General features: G+C 48.8%; 1 protein-coding gene across 1 annotated transcript in view; it reads left to right on the forward strand.

The window, feature by feature from the left end:
- LOC122442530 (nuclear pore complex protein Nup214-like) overlaps window positions 1-15784 on the forward strand; it is a 19514-nt gene extending 3730 nt beyond the window's left edge. The window contains exons 2-7 of the mRNA XM_043470382.1: window positions 3512-3668; window positions 8029-8181; window positions 12048-12219; window positions 14002-14141; window positions 14998-15022; window positions 15520-15784. Coding sequence (XP_043326317.1) covers window positions 3512-3668; window positions 8029-8181; window positions 12048-12219; window positions 14002-14141; window positions 14998-15022; window positions 15520-15553 — 681 coding nt within the window. The 3' untranslated portion in view covers window positions 15554-15784. The remainder of the gene's footprint in view (window positions 1-3511; window positions 3669-8028; window positions 8182-12047; window positions 12220-14001; window positions 14142-14997; window positions 15023-15519) is intronic.
- The last annotated feature ends 3320 nt before the right edge of the window (window positions 15785-19104 follow it).

Genomic DNA, 19104 nt, shown 5'->3' on the forward strand with positions numbered 1-19104 from the left:
CTCAGTAAGTTAAATGTACACTAATTTTTATGGTTAGCAATTCTAGGTGTTTACCCAAAGGAAATGAAAATATATGTTCACAGGCAGACTAGTATCAGAATGTTCCTAGCAGCTTTATGATAGCCCAGATGTTCATCATTAGGGGAATAGTAGACCCTGGCATCCTCACACAATGGAATACTACTCAGCAGTAAAAAGGGAAGGACAATGCCTGCAGCCACATGGATGGACATCAGAAGCATATGTTGATTCTAGCCAGGTAAGTTAGGCAAGAAAATGAAAGAAAGGTATCCAGAGTGGAAAGGAAGAAGTAAGACTATATATGTTCAGATAATATCATATATATAGAAAACCCAAAGGAATCCACTAAAGGACTACTAGAACTAATAAATCAGTCCAGCAGGTTTGTAGGATGCAAGGTCAATGTATAAAATTTTAATTGTATTTATATACATTTGCAACACACCATCCAAAAATGAAGTTGAAATTAAGAAAACAATTCTATTTCCAGTATCATAAAAAGGAGTGAAGTACTCAGAAATAGACAGAAGCACAAAACATACTCTGAATACAAGAAAACATTGTTTCAAGAAATAAAAAGTGATCGGAATAAATGGAAGGGCATCCTGTATTTGTGGATTGAAAGATTCAGTGTCGTTAAAATGGCAATAGAGAACCAGGGCTGGGAAAATTAACATTCATGCAGGAATTCAGTAATGAGTAAGACAGACAAAAGCGGCTATGTCCACAGAGCTTACATTTGATGGGAAGTGGGGGGATCAGTCTTTAAGACTGATAATTTTATTACTTATTAAATTTATTAATTTCAGATAATTTTACATACTGTGAGGAGAGGAACTTCTCTGGGAGTTCAGTGGTTAAGGCTCCATGCTTCCTATGCAGAGGGTGGAGGTTCAGCCCCTGGTTGGGGAACTAAGATCCCACATGCTGTGTGGCGTGGCCAAAAAATAAAAAAACAAAGCAAAAAGAGTTATGAAGAGAACAAGCAGGATGATGCGGTAGTGTTCAGGGAAGCTTATTTAGGTCCGATAGTCTGGAAATGCCTTTCTGAGAAAGTCTCATAAATATCTCTTTTTACATTTGTATCTTTGATTTAGGATCAAGTCAGGTTCACTCACTGAGACTGGTTGATACGTCTCTTCAGGGTCTTTGATTGCCCTTCCATGTCTGTCCTTTTCTTTTTCCTCATAATACAGCTGTTGAACACAGCAGGTTGTTGGTCCTGTTAAAATCGCCACACTCCTGTTCTGATTACATCCCTGTGGTGTAGCTTCTGAGTAACTTGTTCCTTCCTGTGAAATGGTGCTTGGGTCTGGAGGCCGGATGAGATTCTCAGGGTTTTTGGCAATTTTTTAATTCTGTATCTTGAACACTGACTCCCTTTAATGATGTAAATGTACTGTTAGTTTTTTGGATGTGGTAAGTTTGTTACGGTTTCTGTTTTGGAGCTTTACACAGTGGATGAAATGATAAGATGTCTCCTTCATACTGATCAAGGATCAGGGGCAGAACATGGGGCTGTAGGTGATGCTTAGCTGGCTGTGGGTCATGGGTGAAGCTAGGTGGTGAGTACGTGGGTTCATTATGCCCCTCCATATGTACTTTTGAGATCTTCCATAATTTAAAGTTTTTAAAACTATTGTTATTTATTGTAATTAAAATGAATGGGATACTAACCCACTTCTGAGGATGTAGTTTAACTGTCAGTTCACATTCACTTCAGTGAAGTGTTACCCGCTTCTACTCATTTCTACAGATATCCGTTATTTTTTAAATCATATTTTTAAAAATAGATTGAACCATCTGAAGTTCCTGGGGTTTGTGGGGCTTTTTGTTTTTGTTTTTTCTGTAGGGCAAAAAAGGTCTGTCTTTTGGCAGTTTTCCTGTTTCAGCTGGATCCATGGAAGTCAGCTGAGAAACCTGGTGTTTTCTATTTTCCGCACACATGCATATTGGTCATGTCTTCGTTCCTTTGGAAGTCAGTTCAGTAGTTATCAAAGCCTGTGCTCTTATGATTGGGTTTCATTCCAAGCTTTAAAAATCAGTCGTCATTAAATGGGTGTAGTAAACAGTTTCTGTTGTTTTTAAAGAAGTTTAAAGGGGCGGGGGTGGGGCTGGTGAGGAGGGGAGAAACAGGCAGGTAGGTTGCCCTCAGGTAAAAAGGAGCCTGTGCTGTTCAAGGCACAAAAGAAGGCGGGGGTAAAGGATGGTGCTGAGAGATGGGCAGGACCAAAGCATGTAGTTTCTTTTCAGAATTTGTAAGCAGGAGTGAAGTGATTTGACTGCTGTTTTCAAGTGTTATTCTAGCTACTGTGTGAACATGGATCACAGGGGAGCAGCACGTTGGTGAAGCTGTCCTGTGGTCCAGTCTTGGTTGGGGTTCAGACCGAGGGCAGTCACTGCGTCCCCCTAGAGCAGGGGCACACTGGGAGGATGTCTCAGGGACCACCCGCTAGAGGTTTGACTTCTTTGGGGGATTAAATAATTACTTACAAAGACCTTAGAAAAGTGCCTAGCCCAGAGAAAGTGCTCAGTTTGTTGGTCGTTTTAAAATACCCACAACCAATTTTGAGCATGTCAGCTACATTTGAGGCACTTTTCTAAAGGGCACTGCATTTCTAGCTTATTTATTTCACTCAGTGTTTGGAGGTGAGTAATTTATTTTCCCCATCTTGCAGAAGAGGGACTTCACCTCTCCACCTACCCACCCCCCAAGAAGGGGGCTCCTGTTAGGTTCCTATACACAGCAACCCATCTCTAATGGCCCATTGTATTCTACGTTATCAACCAGCGAGATAACATATCTAACTAATATTAATGGCCCCTCAAATCTAGCACCCGTCTTCCCTAAAGAAGCAGTTCCTCAACAGAAGTAGGTGTGGTACTGGATCCAGCTTTGTGTCAGCATGCGCCCAACGTTAGCAGCACCCTCAGAGTGTGAGATTTGCAGACTTGGACAGAATTCAGCTGTGGTCATCATTTCAACAATGGAGCTAATTTAAGCTTATTTTTGCAGCACTGGGAAAGTCATTATGAAATAAAAGTGCGCAAATTGGGAGAAAAGACAGTGTAAATCACTGATAGTCGGTTGCTGATGAGTTCCGTCAAACACAGGATGAATGAAAATAAGTGGTGCCCATCATAACCTAGAAATGTGTTTAAACTTTCACATTTGGGGGAGCTCCCGAGGGTTGGGTTTCCCTGCCCCAGGAAGCAGGGCAGGTGAACTGTTCGGGCTCCCACCTACTATGAGTGATGTTTTCAGAGAACTGGCAAGGTAGAATAACTTGAGAACATATGATTGTAGGGAGCGTTCCCATCCAGCGTTCAGCTTCCTCTCTGGCCGTTAGAACGTCTGCACCAGCACTAATCAGTGTTCCCTCCCTCATTCCTTCTGCGCGGCTGTAAGCGCCTGCTCTCTGTGGACAGGGCCTGCCATTTTACCGTGACCTCTCATCCTCCCTGGCTTCCTGTCCCTTTTGTCTTCTAGCAGTCATCCTCTTCCAGCGGCAGCGTGTTTGGGTCTGGAAACGCTGGAAGAGGGGGAGGCTTCTTCAGCGGCCTCGGAGGAAAACCCAGCCAGGACGCAGCCAACAAAAACCCGTTCAGCTCGGCCAGCGGGGGCTTTGGGTCCACAGCTACCCCAAGTAAGTTCAGAAACTTTCCTGGTCTCTGGGTCCCCTGATGTCACTGTCATCCTCCTGGCAGTATCAGAGCTTCAGTGACAAGTGTGGCAAGGGAGGAAAGGTCTAGAAGGCCCATTTAAAATCTCTCCCCCAGAGCAGTGTGGTCTGTTTTGATTTTGTTTTTTATTTTGGGGTTTTTAATGAGATGTCCTACATAACCATGAAAAGACATCCGAGCTGCAGGGAGAGAGGATCTATGCACTGAACTACTCCCATCGTCTCTCCCAAGGCCCAAATTGCTCTGTTTCTTAGGATTGAGATGACTTGAAATGAATGCAAGCAGACAAGCATAAAAGAGAGCAGCCGAACAGGCTGGGTGTGCTCGGAGGAGCATCTGGATTTTCATTTGTGTCGGACTTGCTTTGAATTTGCTTTAAAATGCAGCTACTGTAGAGAAATGTCACACAAAAGTTGAAGCCATCATTATTTCTCAGCTCTTACATTTTTGTCTTATTTTCAAATGAAGCTGTATCTTTGTGCTGGCACTTTCTTCTTTAGCTAATTCCTTGTTGATCTGTCTATTCGTGATTGGAAATGAAAGAAATTTGTTTAAATCTTCTAAAAAAAATTTATCGTGCTGCTGACGGAGACTGAGTTGGGAAGTCAGGCACCTGTCAATCTTGATCTTAGCTTCTCTCATTAAATATGTGCCACCAGAAGCTTCTCTCATCTGTGTGATCATTACATGATCACTACATGATCACTCATTGGAAAAGACCCTGATGCTGGGAAAGATTGAGGGCAAGAGGAGAAGGGGACGACAGAGGATGAGATGGTTAGATATCATCACTGACTCAATGGACATGAGGTTGAGCGAAGTCAGGGAGCTGGTGAAGGACAAGGGAGCCTGGTGTGCTGCAGTCCATGGGGCCGCAAGGAGCCAGACACGTGTCAGACGTGACTGAGCAACTGAACAACAAGAGTGCATCGAGCGCTGACGTTCTGCAGACAGGACCGAGGTTTCCTTGATAGTCAGGCTCATGTAGTTACAAGCAAACAAAGTCTTTCCTGAGACTCATGTATTCACAGATCAGTTATTTTGATGTCACTGTTTATCTAGTCATATGTAAGGAAAGATTATAGTGAAGATACACACACCTTTAAACTTGCAAAATTACATAATCAGAAATTTTTGTTCTGCTAGTAGGAATTTAGAACCTAAAACAAAGGGATCTTAGAACTCGAGTTTAGTAACAGTTTTTGAAAACTGTAGGGTTGATCTCCTTTAGGATTGACTGGTTTGATCTCCTTGCTGTCTAAGGAACTCTGAAGAGTCTTCTCCAGCACCACAGTTTGAAAGCATCAGTTCTTCGGCACTCAGCCTTCTTTATGGTCCAACTCTCACATCTGTACCGGACCTACTGGAAAATCCATAGCTTTGACTATATGGAACTTTTGTCGGCAAAATGATATCTCTGCTTTTTAATATGCTGTCTAGGTTTGTCATAGCTTTTCTTCCAAGGAGCAGCATCTTTTATTGTTCAAGTGTCTTTAATTTCATGGCTGCAGTCACCGTCCACAGTGATCTTGGAGCCCAAGAAAATAAAGTCTGTCACTGTTTCCATTTTTTCCTCATCTCTTTGTCATGAAGTGATGGAATCAGATGCCATGATCTTACTTTTTTGAATGTTGAGTTTTAAGCCAGCTTTTTCACTCTCCTCTTTCACCTTCATCAAGAGGACTTTAGTTCCTCATCAAGCTCTTTAGTTCTTCTTTGCTTTCTGCCGTTAGAATGGTGTCATCAGTTTTAGATGTGGCCGTCCCCCTTTTACCAATCAAGTTGTAGGTTCAGAGAGAGGGTGTGGGCTTCCAGAGGTAACAGCCATTAAGTAGTGTAAGGAGGGTTTCATCCAGGCGTGTGTGTAGAGCTCCGATCCACTGTATTGCCCCCCTGAGATCTTCCAGCCTTGCCATGGAATGGAACTTCTCCCCGTGCACCTTGTCTGGTGGCCCTCATGCTTGCTTCACATGGCATTCATTGACCACGCTCCCCTGCAGATAGATATCGGAGCACAGATTGGGTGGCCCCCAGCTCCCTTGGGGGCATTTAGACCCCGGGCTGCCTTTAGCCCTGAAAAATAATTGGAACTATGCAGTGATCTCAAAAGACAAGCTAGGGACATGACTGGTGCTTGGTGCTGGAGCGTTCTGTATCCTGAAGCTCACACTGCAAAGGTTTCTTCTCTCTTTCTTCCCAGGAGACTCTACCAAAGATACAGGTAACCCCTGGGGCCATGTGAATTTTGTGTGAGGAAACCGTGACTCAGGAAGGCTTAGTCCTTTCCTGTCAGTTATTAGGTTTTCTAAGCCAAGGCTGACTGCACCACTCATTTATCCCACTGTAATATCTTTGAACATCCTAAAGACCAAGGAGTCTTAAAGAGATAAAGGGATAAAGAAGCCCAAAGGCTTGTAAATATTTTCTGACCTCCCCGGAATTCAGATCTTCCAACACAGTCCCAGTAAAATCATTTCACCTCTGTATTTCTGGTTTCTCCAAGAGGAGATCTAGCCTCTAATCTTGCACTTGAATTCATTTGCTATTTGGAATTTTTGCCTTGTTAGCACTAACAAAGTAAAAAATCGCAGCCCTCTCTTCTTGAAATACCAAATGAAAGGAATGGCTGAGAAGCTTGGTTTTTGTTTCCAGTGTCAGACGCACCACCATTGAAGGGATCTAATGTAACCTTCAGTCACCTTGGATCAGGAAGGGATCAGACTGCTCAAGAGGGCATTTTGCAGGCTCCCTAGGGGATACGTAGTCCCCTAGGACCATATATGATGTTGATGAAAAGGAATTTGCTACCCATGCATGCTGTCAGTGTCTGACATGCTCACAGCCAAGCTCTTAGACTGCCAGCAATAGTTTTACAGAGCAGGTGACCACACCATAGTCTGGGGCTCTGTGTTACTGGCGCATGAAATTAGAAATGGTTGGGTCCCTGAGATGAGGCTCTGCACTTGCTGGATTGTGGATCAAGAGCATTGAAACCGGAAGTATTAACAGAGTTGCATCTCACACTGGGGTTTGATTGGCAGCAGAGCGAGAAGAGAGGCCCTGAGCTTGACAGGTTAGTGGTGGACCCCCTCTTCAGACAGCTCGTCTTGGGGAGTTACCCTCCACGCTTCTCCCATCCGTCACCCTCACTGTGAGCACCTGTCTGGCCCGTGCAGGTGTCTGTACATCTCTCTTGGTGACATGCAGTCAGCTGTCCATACACACCCAGAGTATGTCATTGCAGCCTCCTGTCCGTGCCTGTGTCTGGGCAGTGATCCTCTTTAAAGAGAGTGGTTTGCTGCCTTACTGTGTGTGCAAACTCATTGTAATAAAACACCCATCACAACAGGATGGGGAAATGTGAGTCATCCCTCCCCACTCCTCCCAGTAAAGGGTTGAAGAAAAATTCCTGTTTGTAGCATGCTGTCTGTACTCCCCAGGAGCTTCCATGTTTATGACTTTGGCGGTTTATATGTTGCCTGTCAGATTTGCATTACCTATACAAAAAACTTGACACCCATCTTGATTTTTAGGAGCTCAATTCCTTTTTTCCTTTAATTCTTGGAGCCAAGTCAGTGTGTAGGAGTGACCTACACTCCTGAACCCACACTCCACAGTCAGTGAGGGAGTGACCCACCAGATAAGCATCTAAAAGGTCAAGGGCTTAGTCTGAACCTCTTAGAAAGAGGAAGTCAGACTGGAAGTCCTGCTGGCCTCTTAGGTTCTTCAGAACATCCCGAGCTTCCATCCAATCAGGAGGAGGAGCAGCGGGATCTTTCTTATTCCATCTGCATTCTCTGTGCAGATCCGGCAATGGCAGGCATGTAAGAGTAGAATTGGAAGTCAGTATGCTCAGTTTGCATTCACTCTAACTTTGTTTTCTCTAGTTTTGACACAATTTGAAGTTGGTCTTCATGTGAAGAGATCCATGAACACCAGCCCCGTTCTTCAGAAGCTGAGTCTTGTGTGGCCGCAGGGTGGGCCCTCTGTTGGACACACCTGCTACTTGTGGGCTCACAGGTGCATTTCTGCAGAAGAGCCCTTCCTTGGAACCTGTTGCCTCCCTTTGTTTTGTGCCTGTAACATCATATCAGGAAATCTTGAGCCTGGGCACTGGAATGATTACAAACTTGTCATGAAGATACACACACATCAAAGGAGGTTTCTGTTTCACTGCCACCCAGCATCCTTGGATCCTAGACTTCTTTGTCACCCCCTTCTCCCCAAATGCCTAGTGAGAGTTCTTCCTTCTCTGTTTTGAGGAGTATGTAAGGACATCTTTCTCCCTCTGACCTCCCTCATGCATGTTCTTCATCTCTTCAGATACCTCTAACCTGTTCGGAAACAGTGGAGCCAAGACATTTGGCGGATTTGCCAGCTCATCCTTCGGAGACCAGAAGCCTGCTGGCACTTTCAGCTCTGGAGGAGGAAGCGTGGCCTCCCAAGGCTTTGGGTTTTCCACTCCGAATAAAACAGGTACTGCTCTGCCTGTTTGCTATGCTTACTGTTACACGTGTATTTAATGTGTATAGACTTCTGGGAGCAGAGCTTTGCAGGGTGGTTCTCGAGGGAGGTGACTGGAGTGTGGATGAAGATACTTTTCTGCCAAATTCATTCTCTTCATTGAGCATCTGCTACATTCCCGACACTGTTCTCTGTCTCCTGAGACATATTAAGCACAGAATGCATGTCATGCAGCCCTTAACAGAGTTTAGTGTCTTCGTAGGGAAGAAAACATTGTAGATATTTACAGTTGCATTTAACAGCCAAAGAAGGGAGCCTATAAGACTGTAACTTGAAACGTAAACAAGAAAGCATCCTGAGTCATATTTGCTTGGGTGCCCATTACCTGTGATGGGTAAGACAGATGATCCATGTGATTTCTTATGTCTATATCATTTTGTCCTTCCCAAGTCACCTTTTTTTTAAAAACTTTTTATCAAGTATAATCACATAACTATATCACCTGCTCTTGTATGTGTACAGTTTTCATAGCATAATGATATAACACAATTAATTTTCACTTTTGGAATATACCTACCTAGGAATAAAGAACATTACAATACTACTTTTTATCCCAGCATCACTTTTAAAATGTATAGTTATAAACTGTGTGGCTTTTTTTTATAATCATGTATCATTATACTTGCAATTAAAGATTTTAAAGAACAGTATATATTTACCTGCAAAAAAAAAATCCTTCGTCTCTGTCAGCTGCCCCCTCTATCCTCTTTCTGTCTCTGAGATCTACAGAGGGGCTACATACCTGCCCTCGTTGTGTGGATAATTGTGTGAAAAGATTTTTGAGGGTAGGGAGCCTTAACCTGCTGAGAAAGCAGTTCATTAAAGCAAATGCCCCACAGGTGAGCAGGCAGGATGCTTCCCCCAGGTTGGGGGGATGTTGGGGACTCTGTGTGGGGATCGCAGGGGAAGGACCCTCCCCAAGGCTGCCTGGATGCCTCTGACGGGAGCGTGGCTGCCCCGAATTAGCACCTGGAATCCCACCTTTCAGAACCGAAGTTGCGGTTTCCTAATGCTCTGGGCACCTTTACTCAGACCCATGCTTAGCGTAGGCTAGTCTTTGCTAGCTTTTGATGCTCTCTCCTGGAATCTGAAGTGGAGTAGGAATGAGCACCACAGCTGCATTTTGCTGCTTTGAGTGATTTTTTAAAACACTTCCTGCAGTGAGTGTTTTAAAAACAAAAGGGCTGCAAAGCTTTTGGTCCCAGTTAACAGGGCAAATAGTACTTGACTAAGATAGTTTAGTTTATTAATCATCAAGACCTTTTAATTTATCTTTGAGGAACCTGATCATGTTTTCTTCAACTCTTATGTCTTCTGTTTTTCCTTATCCTGGGGTCACATCTCAGTTGAGTTGAGAACTTGACCCTTTTATTTTTTCAGTCTGAGAGAAAATGCATCCACCCAGTCTTCAGACTGATTTTTCCTATTTGATGACTTGCCCCATGGAACCACCTTAATTGAGGACTCCAGGAATTTCAGATTGTGGGTTTGGGTGGGTCTCTGAAAAATTCCAGAAGCAGCCCTCCTCACTTGAGTACAGTTGCAATAAAAAATAACACCACTGGAGATGACTTGAACAGAGGACAGGAAGTGGGACAGACTGACAGTGGCCTCCTGCTGCCCCAGTCCACTGGGTCCGCTCCACTGTTCTGCCGCCAGAGTTACTGGCTTTGGTGGCAGTGGAGGGGGCAGGGTGGCACGTGGTGGTGAGGTGCTGGGTGGTCTTGTGGTCACCCTGTCCTTGTTCCCATCCAAGCTCTGCCGCTCACCAGTGGCTTAGTCTAGACATGGGGCATCTTCTCTGAGCCTCAGTGTCCTCACCTGTGAAGTCAGGGTCCCAGGTTTACAGGGAGGATTGAAACTGGTGAACAGCAGCTGGCACATGGAAGGCCCTCAGTAAATTGGATATCTTATTGAGTACTAAATTTCTATCTCTTCTGGAGAAGAAAATCATGAAAATGTAAGCAGCTAATAAAATTGGAACCCTCAGCATCAGGAGTGAGTTGTCCGTCTCCAACAGTGAAGCCCGGGTCACCATTCTCTTCTGTCATTCTAGCTGTGACGTGGATCCGTTGTTTTGGGACATTGTGTGTACATGTGTAATCTCTCTCCATCTAGTGTACTTTCTGTATCATTGTGACTTCTCGTTTTTCACTCACCTTCCACCAAGAACTCTGAACAATATTGAGTACAAAGTACTAGGTGAAGGTCTGTGTGTCCAGGAAGAAAGTGTAACCAGATCCGTGATCAGTCTTAAATAATTCAACTGCAAGGGTTTTTTAGCACTTTTTTTTCCAGTCTGTTATATTTGTAACCCAGCAGGCTCCATTATCATGGCTTGGAATTTCACTCGAGGTTTTAAAATACAGACTGTAGACCCAGACGTGAGCCCGCACAGAAATCACCTTCTCAGTTGTGCTCCTGCTGTTCTGGTGAATGAGCAAACGACTGAACCACAGAGCTGAGCTGACTGAGGCGTTCAGCTGCCAGCTTTCCATATCCAGCGTTTGCTCTTGCTGATAAGAGGGACTGGGTCATCCCTCTAACACCGGGATTCACTTTCCGACGAGCCGAGAATGAGGGCCCCGTCTCCCTGGTCCGGTTGCCTCCTGGCTTGGCCTGGGCCACCATTCCTCCCTTCAGCATGGAGCTCCTAGGCTGACAGTCACTGCGAGAAACACTACCCTTCAGAGCACACCTCTTGTACCGTTTTGCTGTGTTCTGTTCAATAGACGCTTAGCGAGTGTCTCTGCTAACGTCCTAGAACGATGTCAGCAGAGTCTTGGGGTTTGGGAATCATCCTCAGGGGCAGGAGGAACAGTCAGGCAAGGGCCTTCTGTCTCGCCGTCTAACAGGCATCTACCAGTCGGGGGAGGCGCCCCGGGCACACCTGGCCCTTCCTGTGTGGCCACCTGCGTGGGTGCCGCCGCCGCGGGCCTGTGTCCACGTGAGCAGCAGCGCTGGGAGCCTGCCCGCGGGCTGGGAGACTCGGGGCTCGCCTCGCCTGCTGAGGGAGGGTTCTGTCTCATTCATGCAGCAGCCGTCCTCCAGACAAGAAACGCAGTGTGCCTTTTTTATTGAGGAGTAGTTCCTGACTGCAGAGAGAGCTTTTTGTTAACTCTTCTGTGCAGGGAGGGAGACTCCTGAGAGAGACGGAGAGGCATCAGGCTGTAAATAAGTAACGAGCGCCTGGCCAAGCGCCAGCGCCCCGCGGCGCTGCGTCTCCTCGGAACCCGGCTCACAGGTCCTCCCTGAGGGTGGGCCGTGAGCCCCTAATTCGTGTTTCTGTGAAGCTAGAGACCTTGCCTATGTGATGATAAGTAATAAACTCTGACCACTTTGACAACTGGGTAGGGATTGAATCTCTTGAGCGTGACTTTTCAGTGAAAAGTCTCAAAACATGGCAGGGGGGCCATGTAGGGGTCTGACGTGGCCGAGCTGGTTCTTCCTGGCAGTTGGATCTCACGAAACATGGAGCTGACAACTCCAGCTTGCCTCTGGGAAGGCCCGGGGAGCTCACAGACAAACAGGAAGTCTCTTGGGTTCTTAGAACTCCAAGGTGTGCTCCTACGCGGAGCCCAGACCCTTCTGCTGGCAATGGAGGGGTGGCGGTTTGGTTGGGTTTGGGTTTACTGTCTTGCTGATAGAAGGGGTGTTGCCCTCGGCTATGACTGTTTGAATGTGAGGTTCTAACGTGTTCTCCCCTTTCTCCTTCTCCCTCTTTTGATTTGGTCTCTCACCACTCACTGTCTTCTCTTCCTGTCTCCTCCTTTCTTTCTTTCTCTCTGTTTCTGTTTGTTTGCCTCTGTTTTGCTCAGGTGGCTTCGGTGCTGCTCCAGTGTTTGGCAGCCCTCCTACTTTTGGGGGATCCCCTGGGTTTGGAGGGGTGCCAGCATTCGGTTCAGCCCCAGCCTTTACAAGCCCTCTGGGCTCGACGGGAGGCAAAGTGTTCGGAGAGGGTACTGCTGCCGCCAGCGCGGGAGGATTCGGGTAAGCCCCCCGGGAGAGGCCAGAGGAGGCCCCCAGGCTCGGGTCCGCAGAGGCTCTGGGGCCCAGTACTCCTGGTTTGAAAAGAAAATTCTTCTGTTTCCCCTTTTCTTGACCAAGCTGAAATTCCATCCCTCAAAACCCACAAACCAGTCACTCCAGGATTCCTGTTCTCTGCAGGGAAAGGCCAGACTCTGTCCAGTACTTGCCGGATGTGAGCCATGTTCCTGTCCCCTGATAGGTGGCTGGCAGATCCCTGTTCTCCTAGCAGAGCTAAAGGATTGGTTAAAGGCAGAAAAACAGTCTCCCCTTGGCTGCTTTACTGCAAGATTGCCCCTCGTGTGGTGACTTCTGTTAGGAAATTCTGAATGAACAGTTTTTACCAAATTCTTTCCTCTTGCAATTGTTGTCCCTGAGCAGACAGCTCCTTAGATTAAGTCCCCTGCTCCACTGAAGACCCCCAGCGTAGGACTTCAGTCCACAGTCCCCTGGGCCAGCTTCCGCAGGCACCATCTGGGCCCTGGACACATTGCAGTCTCCATGACCACTCTGCCTCCAAGGCTGCTCCTGCTGCTTGGTGTATGTCCTCACTTGAAAATGCCATAGTAGAGATTTGCTTCAGAGGGCCCCAAAAATTCAGTCTGGTTACCAAAACCCCAAGGAGAAAATAGCCTTCACCACATCACAGAATCCCAGTAAAATATATGTGGTGATGACTACAAAGTGTCTCATTCGAAGGAAGTATAGATGTCTGCAGTTACTGTCTGCTGGGCCTTTCACAGCCCTCAACCCTGGCTCGGGACTCTAACAGTACAGAGCTGGGGGGTGGGGCCGGGGGCCATTTGGGAGAACTGTCAGGGCACATGGGATGAGTGCTGACGAGGAGGGAGCGTCTTTGTCATGAAAGTAAACTCAAATGGAACCCTTCCTCACACCCTCCTCACCTCTCCATGAAAGAGGCCAGTGCGGACATGCTGGCAAGTTTCAAGGAAAGTGAGCGAGTTGATACATTGCTTGTTGGATTTCATATAGAGACTGATGGGTCTCTTAAGTTGCTCCCAGGAAGTCAGGAAATCCTAAGTTAAGGAAAGCTTTGAAAGGAGAGTTGGGGTCGACTTAAATCAGTTTTCTGGCAGGTTCTGACAGATACTGTTTTCTGCAGTAACTGCCCAGCACATGATATTGCAAAGTTGCCGGAAGGTTTGTGGTTGACTGGGAATCTTGATGTTTTTATTTATTTATTTGAAACCAGCTATTTTCTTTTGCTAGCAAAAAAAAGTATGAGGTTCTGCCCTGGCCAGGGGCTCTCCCACATAAATCCTGACTGGCTGGTTAGTTCTGAGTTGTCCAGCAGAGCCAAGCACCAGTTTTGGTGTGACATCTCCGAAGGAGCCCATCACCTTTCTTCAGGTCCCCGCCGTGAGTCTGTCTCTGACCCCGGCTGACACCCGAGGGCTTCCCACAGCCGTGTATGAGAGGCCCAAGGCATGGGTGAGATTAGCTCAGGACCAGTGACCTGGAAGTTCCAGATAGCGGAGGAAAACCCAAACACTGGACAAGTGGGGTTTCATCCTGCAGCCCTTTATTTTTCTTCATGAAGCTGAGGCAAAGGTTTGCTGATCTCTAGCCTACTTTTTCTGAGAGGCTGCCAGTTTAAACCAAGCTCGTCAGCTCGAATCACGTATGTCGCGCATCCTGAGACCCAGGAGGGGGGCCGAGGCTGTCGGGCAGCAGAGTGACCACGTGGCCGCGCTAACCGCAGTCTCCGTTCTCACCGGGACCCAGGTTCGGGAGCAGCAGCAACACCACGTCGTTTGGCACCCTCGCCAGTCAGAACGCACCGACTTTCGGATCACTGTCCCAACAGTCTGCTGGGTTTGGGAGCCAGAGCGGGGGATTCTCTGGCTTCGGATCAGGCGGAGGAGGTGGGCAGCCCGACCACTCTCTTCACTGTGGTCTCTCCTTTCGTTCCCTCAGTAAATGTCTGACAACCCTCGTCCCTACCCTGACCCTCCAAGAACGAGTGATTTTACCTGGCTATTCAGTCTGGTACTTGAAAAGCTGAAAGTACTGGAAAGACGCAGTGTTTTTTTTAGGTTTTAGTTAGACTTGTAACACTGTGCTGTTTCTCACCAAATAAAGAAATGGCTGACTTGACTTTTCTCTCAAGATTTGAGGACCCCAAAAGATAGCCATTCTAACTAGACCTTGACTTAAAAGACTAAACCAGAAGACTCAAAAGATAAGATAGAGAAGAAAGTAAAAATAAGAGGTAGAGACTTTACAAAATGTCTTTCATTTGTTTGACACCCTACTTCTTCAGATAGTAGGTGTCTTTGCAGCACACTTACAAGATGCAAAAGTTAGGTATTGTTATTATTTTACAAATGACATAGAAACCGCAAGGGGCCGGTTTGCTCAAAGGGCTAGACAGTGAGCAGCAGGGCTGACCCTCAGACCGAGCGAGTGTCTTGCTGCTCTGGCCTCAAGGAGAAGAGAGCGCAAGTGGATGGAGAAAGTAGGAAAAGCACGTTTTCTTGATGAAATGAGTTTGTGTGGCATCAGCAACAGTGAGACCCTCTGCTGGCCACAGTGGAGGTGGGACAGACCCTGAAACAGCCAGCAGGCCACGCCCCGTCCTGCCCCCGCCCCCTCCCAGGCCTGTGTCTTGCGGGAGGAGGGCTTGCTGTAGAGACACAGGGAGGGGCCCAAGGCGCCCTGGAGACCACCTTTGTCTTTCAGGTGTCTGTGTTCTAACTGCACCCTTTTCCTCTTTTTCAGGATTCACCTTTGGATCTTCTAACTCGTAAGTATCCCTCTTCAGTTTTGAGTCATTAAATAAGGGTGGAGGCATCTGCAGTATGTGAAAAGAGTAGTTTTGGTCTCCTTGTACAGTTTGGTATCTACTTTTCCTGTTTAAACTCTTGTCCTGGAAACGGCATTTCAGCAGCAGGTTTTGGGGTCTGTGGACTTGCTGCTCTCAGTAGGCATGTGGCCGGAGGTTCCAGGCCTGGCCTTCTCCCGGGCCATGTGTGAGAGAGAGGACGATGCCTTCTGCTGAGCAGAGCCTGGAAGGCAGAACCCGAGAGATGCTTTTCCGTATCTCCCTGTTCACTCCCAGAAGCCCCCTGGGCTCCGAGCCCGTCCCCACGTCCTGGTTTCCTGTCCTCTCGCTCTGCATCTGTGCAGAAGTGCCTGACACCGGCAGTTCCGGGTCCTGCTCTTTGAACACAGGCAGTTGCATGAGCTCCAGAGCCCTTCCTGGAGCAGGAGCTGACCTCCTCTCCCGGCACTTCCTTGCAGGTCCGTCCAGGGCTTTGGTGGCTGGAGAAGCTGAGTGGGTGTTGGCATTCCTTTCCATTCCTGCGACCCGGTGCGTTCTTGGCTCCCCTTCTCTGAGGAACCCTGCAGCAGTCCTCTGGACTGGATGTTCTCATTGTAATACACCCCCCCCCCAAAAGAAACAGCAGAAACCAAACTCCAGAGATGCCTGACTGCTCGTTCTGCGCTGTGTGTTGTGTTGGTTGTACCCCCTGCTATTAAATGTTCAGTCTGTATCTACACGGAATGTGTATGGGCCTCTTCCGTTCACAGCCAGGGAGAGAGGTCCCCCATTTCTGGGCTCTGAAGAGCCTGCACCGCCTGCCGGCAGCCAGCAGCATCTCCCTGCAGAGGCAGCCTCCAAAAGGGTCTGGCGCGGGCTGTGGCCAGGCTGGCACTTCTCCCAGACAGCCCCCCAGACGGAAGAGGTCGCATGCTAGCCAGCACCTTTCTGAGGCCGTGACTTGCTGTCTCTTCTTCACTCCTTTCTGCTGCTGGGCATCAGGCCCCTCGAGGTGCCAGCGTGGCGACTAGTTGGAGGGAAAGAAGCTCACCGACGTGGGCTTTAGCCGAGTCTCGGAAGCGGCATGAGCCCCTCAGAGCGTGGGCGTCTGTGAGGAGCGTGGAGGCGGGCAGGGCCTGCGATGGCAGCACGCTGCCCTGGGAAGCCCTCAGCTCCTCTTCCTGACTTGGTCCTGGGCGCTGAGCGTCCCACAAATGATTCTCATGCTCTGGAGAGGAGCTAGGCAGTCAATTGAGAAACCGCTTTCGTCTCCAGCAGGCACTGGTGCCGTGGGTGATCGCCCCGGCTCCTGTCTGTGAACCGCAGTGCTCGCAGGCCTGGGTAGACCCAGGAGCTGAGACGACATCGCCGCTGCCCTCAGTCACCAGACGCGCATGCTAGCGGGGCCTGGAGGTAGAGTTCAGTCTCGTTGAAGCGCTTGTGAGGCAGAGTTCTTCAGATCAGGGCGTATTTAGTTCTTAGGCCTGTGACACCCTAGACAGTTGGTGACAGACAAGGACTGCCTTGTCCCAAGCACAGGCAGAAGCGCATGTTACCTTTCAGGCTCAGAGTGTGCCAGCTTGGTCATTAGCAGGGGAGGGGTGGGAAGGGACAGTTACTTAGATTTTCATATATTGAAAGTTGTATTTTGAAACATTTTAATAAAAGTTTTCCACGTGATTTAGCGTGTTGCATTGCAGCCAGCACGACCTCGCTGCTTCTGTGGGCTGGTGGGGAGGGTAGACCTCGGCGAGGAGCCGGGCCACAGCCTGCTGCCGGCGCCCACTCTGCCAGGGGCTCTGGGTGATGCAGACCCACAGGCCCCAGGCCAGCAGCTTCTGGTTCTGCCGGACTGAGATGGGGCCTGGACGCGGGCTGAGTTCAGTGGTTCCTGCTGCTCATCAGAAGAGGAGTCTGCTAGCGCAGCACGCTGGGTTTCAGGAGCTGCAACGCAGGATTGGGTCCCTGGTGACTGCCCGTTTCCTGTGCCGTTTGTGAGAGAAGTTTGAGCGTCTGTTCGTCCATTGCACTTAACAGGGTGTCTGCCTCCTTCAGAGAGCCTGGACTTCAGTCCTGTCGTGGGGACCCTTTTGGTCCTTATGGAATTGAAGAGCTCATCTCCACCTGTTCTCGCGGGAGGCCCCTCAGCCTCGGAGCTGGTTGCCAGACGTCCACATGGCCGGCCCAGGGTCCTTTCCTCCCAGGCGTGTGCTCCTGCCTGTACGTGGGGCCATCTTGAGACAAAGGACCTTTGTCACGGTGGTGGGCCAGTGGCGGGCCTGGCTTTCACGGAGCAGCGTGACTGAGTGACAGGTGCTGACCTGCCCCAGCGTGTCCCGCTGCTGACCGGCACCCACACAGAGCCATCTCCTGCCCTTCGGTTTCCCCCCCAGAGGCGCTCTTTTATAAATAGAAGCTGGTTTGGCCTAAACCCTTGACCTGAAATTCTCTGCGTAATCCCCCATCGAGGTGGCATGTGACATCTCTCTAGAAGGCCGTATCAGCTGTGCTCAGCCAGATAAGGTCCCGCACTCACCGGAGGGCGGCAGCCCTGAGGAATGCGCGGCTGGTGTGAGAGCTCCTGCAAGTTCCTTTTTTGGGGTCAATTTCGCTGGTAGGTGGCAGGGGTCATCTCAGCGCGCAGCCAACACGCATCCCCTGAAACCCAGGCTCCCAGGATGTCAGGCGGGGAGTGCAGCCTGCCCAGGGAGGAGGCGGTAGAGTTGCGCCTTTCCCAAGTAGGGGCAGACGGAGAGCAGCCGGTGGAGGGAGGGGGGTCGTGTCCCAGTGAGAAGCCCAGGGCGGGATTGCCCCCAGCCCTTCTCGCAGAGCGGCCAGTGGCAGCAGGAGGTGGGCAGTCACAGCAGGCTGGCTTTGTATCTCTGCTGTAACTCAGGAAAGGCAGGAAGGAAGAGGAGGATGGCAGTTTAATGAGCTAGGTCGTGTTTTGCTGGACTTTTCCAGACCTAAATGTCGTTCATTCATAACTGGTGCTTCAGAAGGCAGTGCAGTGATGAGACCAGAAATTGGGTTTCTCAGGGGCCAGGTGAACCCAACTTACAAACTGGATGCGTGAACCAAGTCCCTTTGCGTGTAGCTGTGGCCGTAGAACCCCCAGTACCTGAGCGGGTGACCCCTCCATCCTGTTCCCCCCCAACCCCACCCTGTCCCCACGAGCATCGTGGTGCTGTCTTCAGCTTTACTTTCTGTCTCTGGCAACCCCCAGAGATGTTTCTGAGTCAGGTCTCTGGTGCTGTGGAGAGGGTGTGGACGTTGCAGGCTGACCTGACTCTCACCCTCACTGGCTCCGGGACTAGGACGAGTTTTCCCTCTTAGTCTCCCTCGGCAGTGAGATCCCAACCTTGGGGGCCCTTGTGAGGATGAAAGGAGGGCCCACCCCTGGAGCACCCAGCACAGGCTAGGTTCTCATTAAACAGTGGCCCTTTCAGCCTACAGACCTCACCCTGTGTCCCAGGTAAACAATTTTAGATAGATCCCCATGTCAGCCTCATCTGGTTTGTGATGGGGGGCATCTTCCACCTGGCTGTCCAGCCCTAGGCTTAGCAGATAGGGGACCACTCTGGGTGAGGGGTCATCCCTGCTTAACGAAGCTCTAACGCAGGTGGGTCTATTTCCACCTGAGGTGCTGGCCCAGCAGAGCTGAGTTGGTCCCTTGAACCTCTGTTTCCAACAAGCTTCACAGGTGATTCCCACAAATATGGTCCATGCTCCACGTTTAGAGACAGTAAATACTTTCTCCCTAGGGAACATTCAAAAGAGACTCTCATTCTCATGGCCGTGTTTATTTTGTCATGAGTCCAGGGTGAGAAATCGAGTACCACAGAATGACAAGGAATAACAATAGCGTTGACAGATCTCAAATCAGGTGCAAATCTCCAACCTTTGCCATTAGGTTTTCTAACTGGCAGAATGGGAGTGTTATAAGGGCTAGTGCAAGGCGCGATGAGCTCTTTCTTAATGTAAGCTGATATCAAGAGGTTTTTAGAAGGTTTGGATGAGAAATTGGCTGCTCTACTTAAAGGACATGATTTAGGTTGGTCTGT

Source organism: Cervus canadensis, chromosome 5 (genome assembly GCF_019320065.1).
Source record: "Cervus canadensis isolate Bull #8, Minnesota chromosome 5, ASM1932006v1, whole genome shotgun sequence".
NCBI lineage: Eukaryota > Metazoa > Chordata > Mammalia > Artiodactyla > Cervidae > Cervus > Cervus canadensis.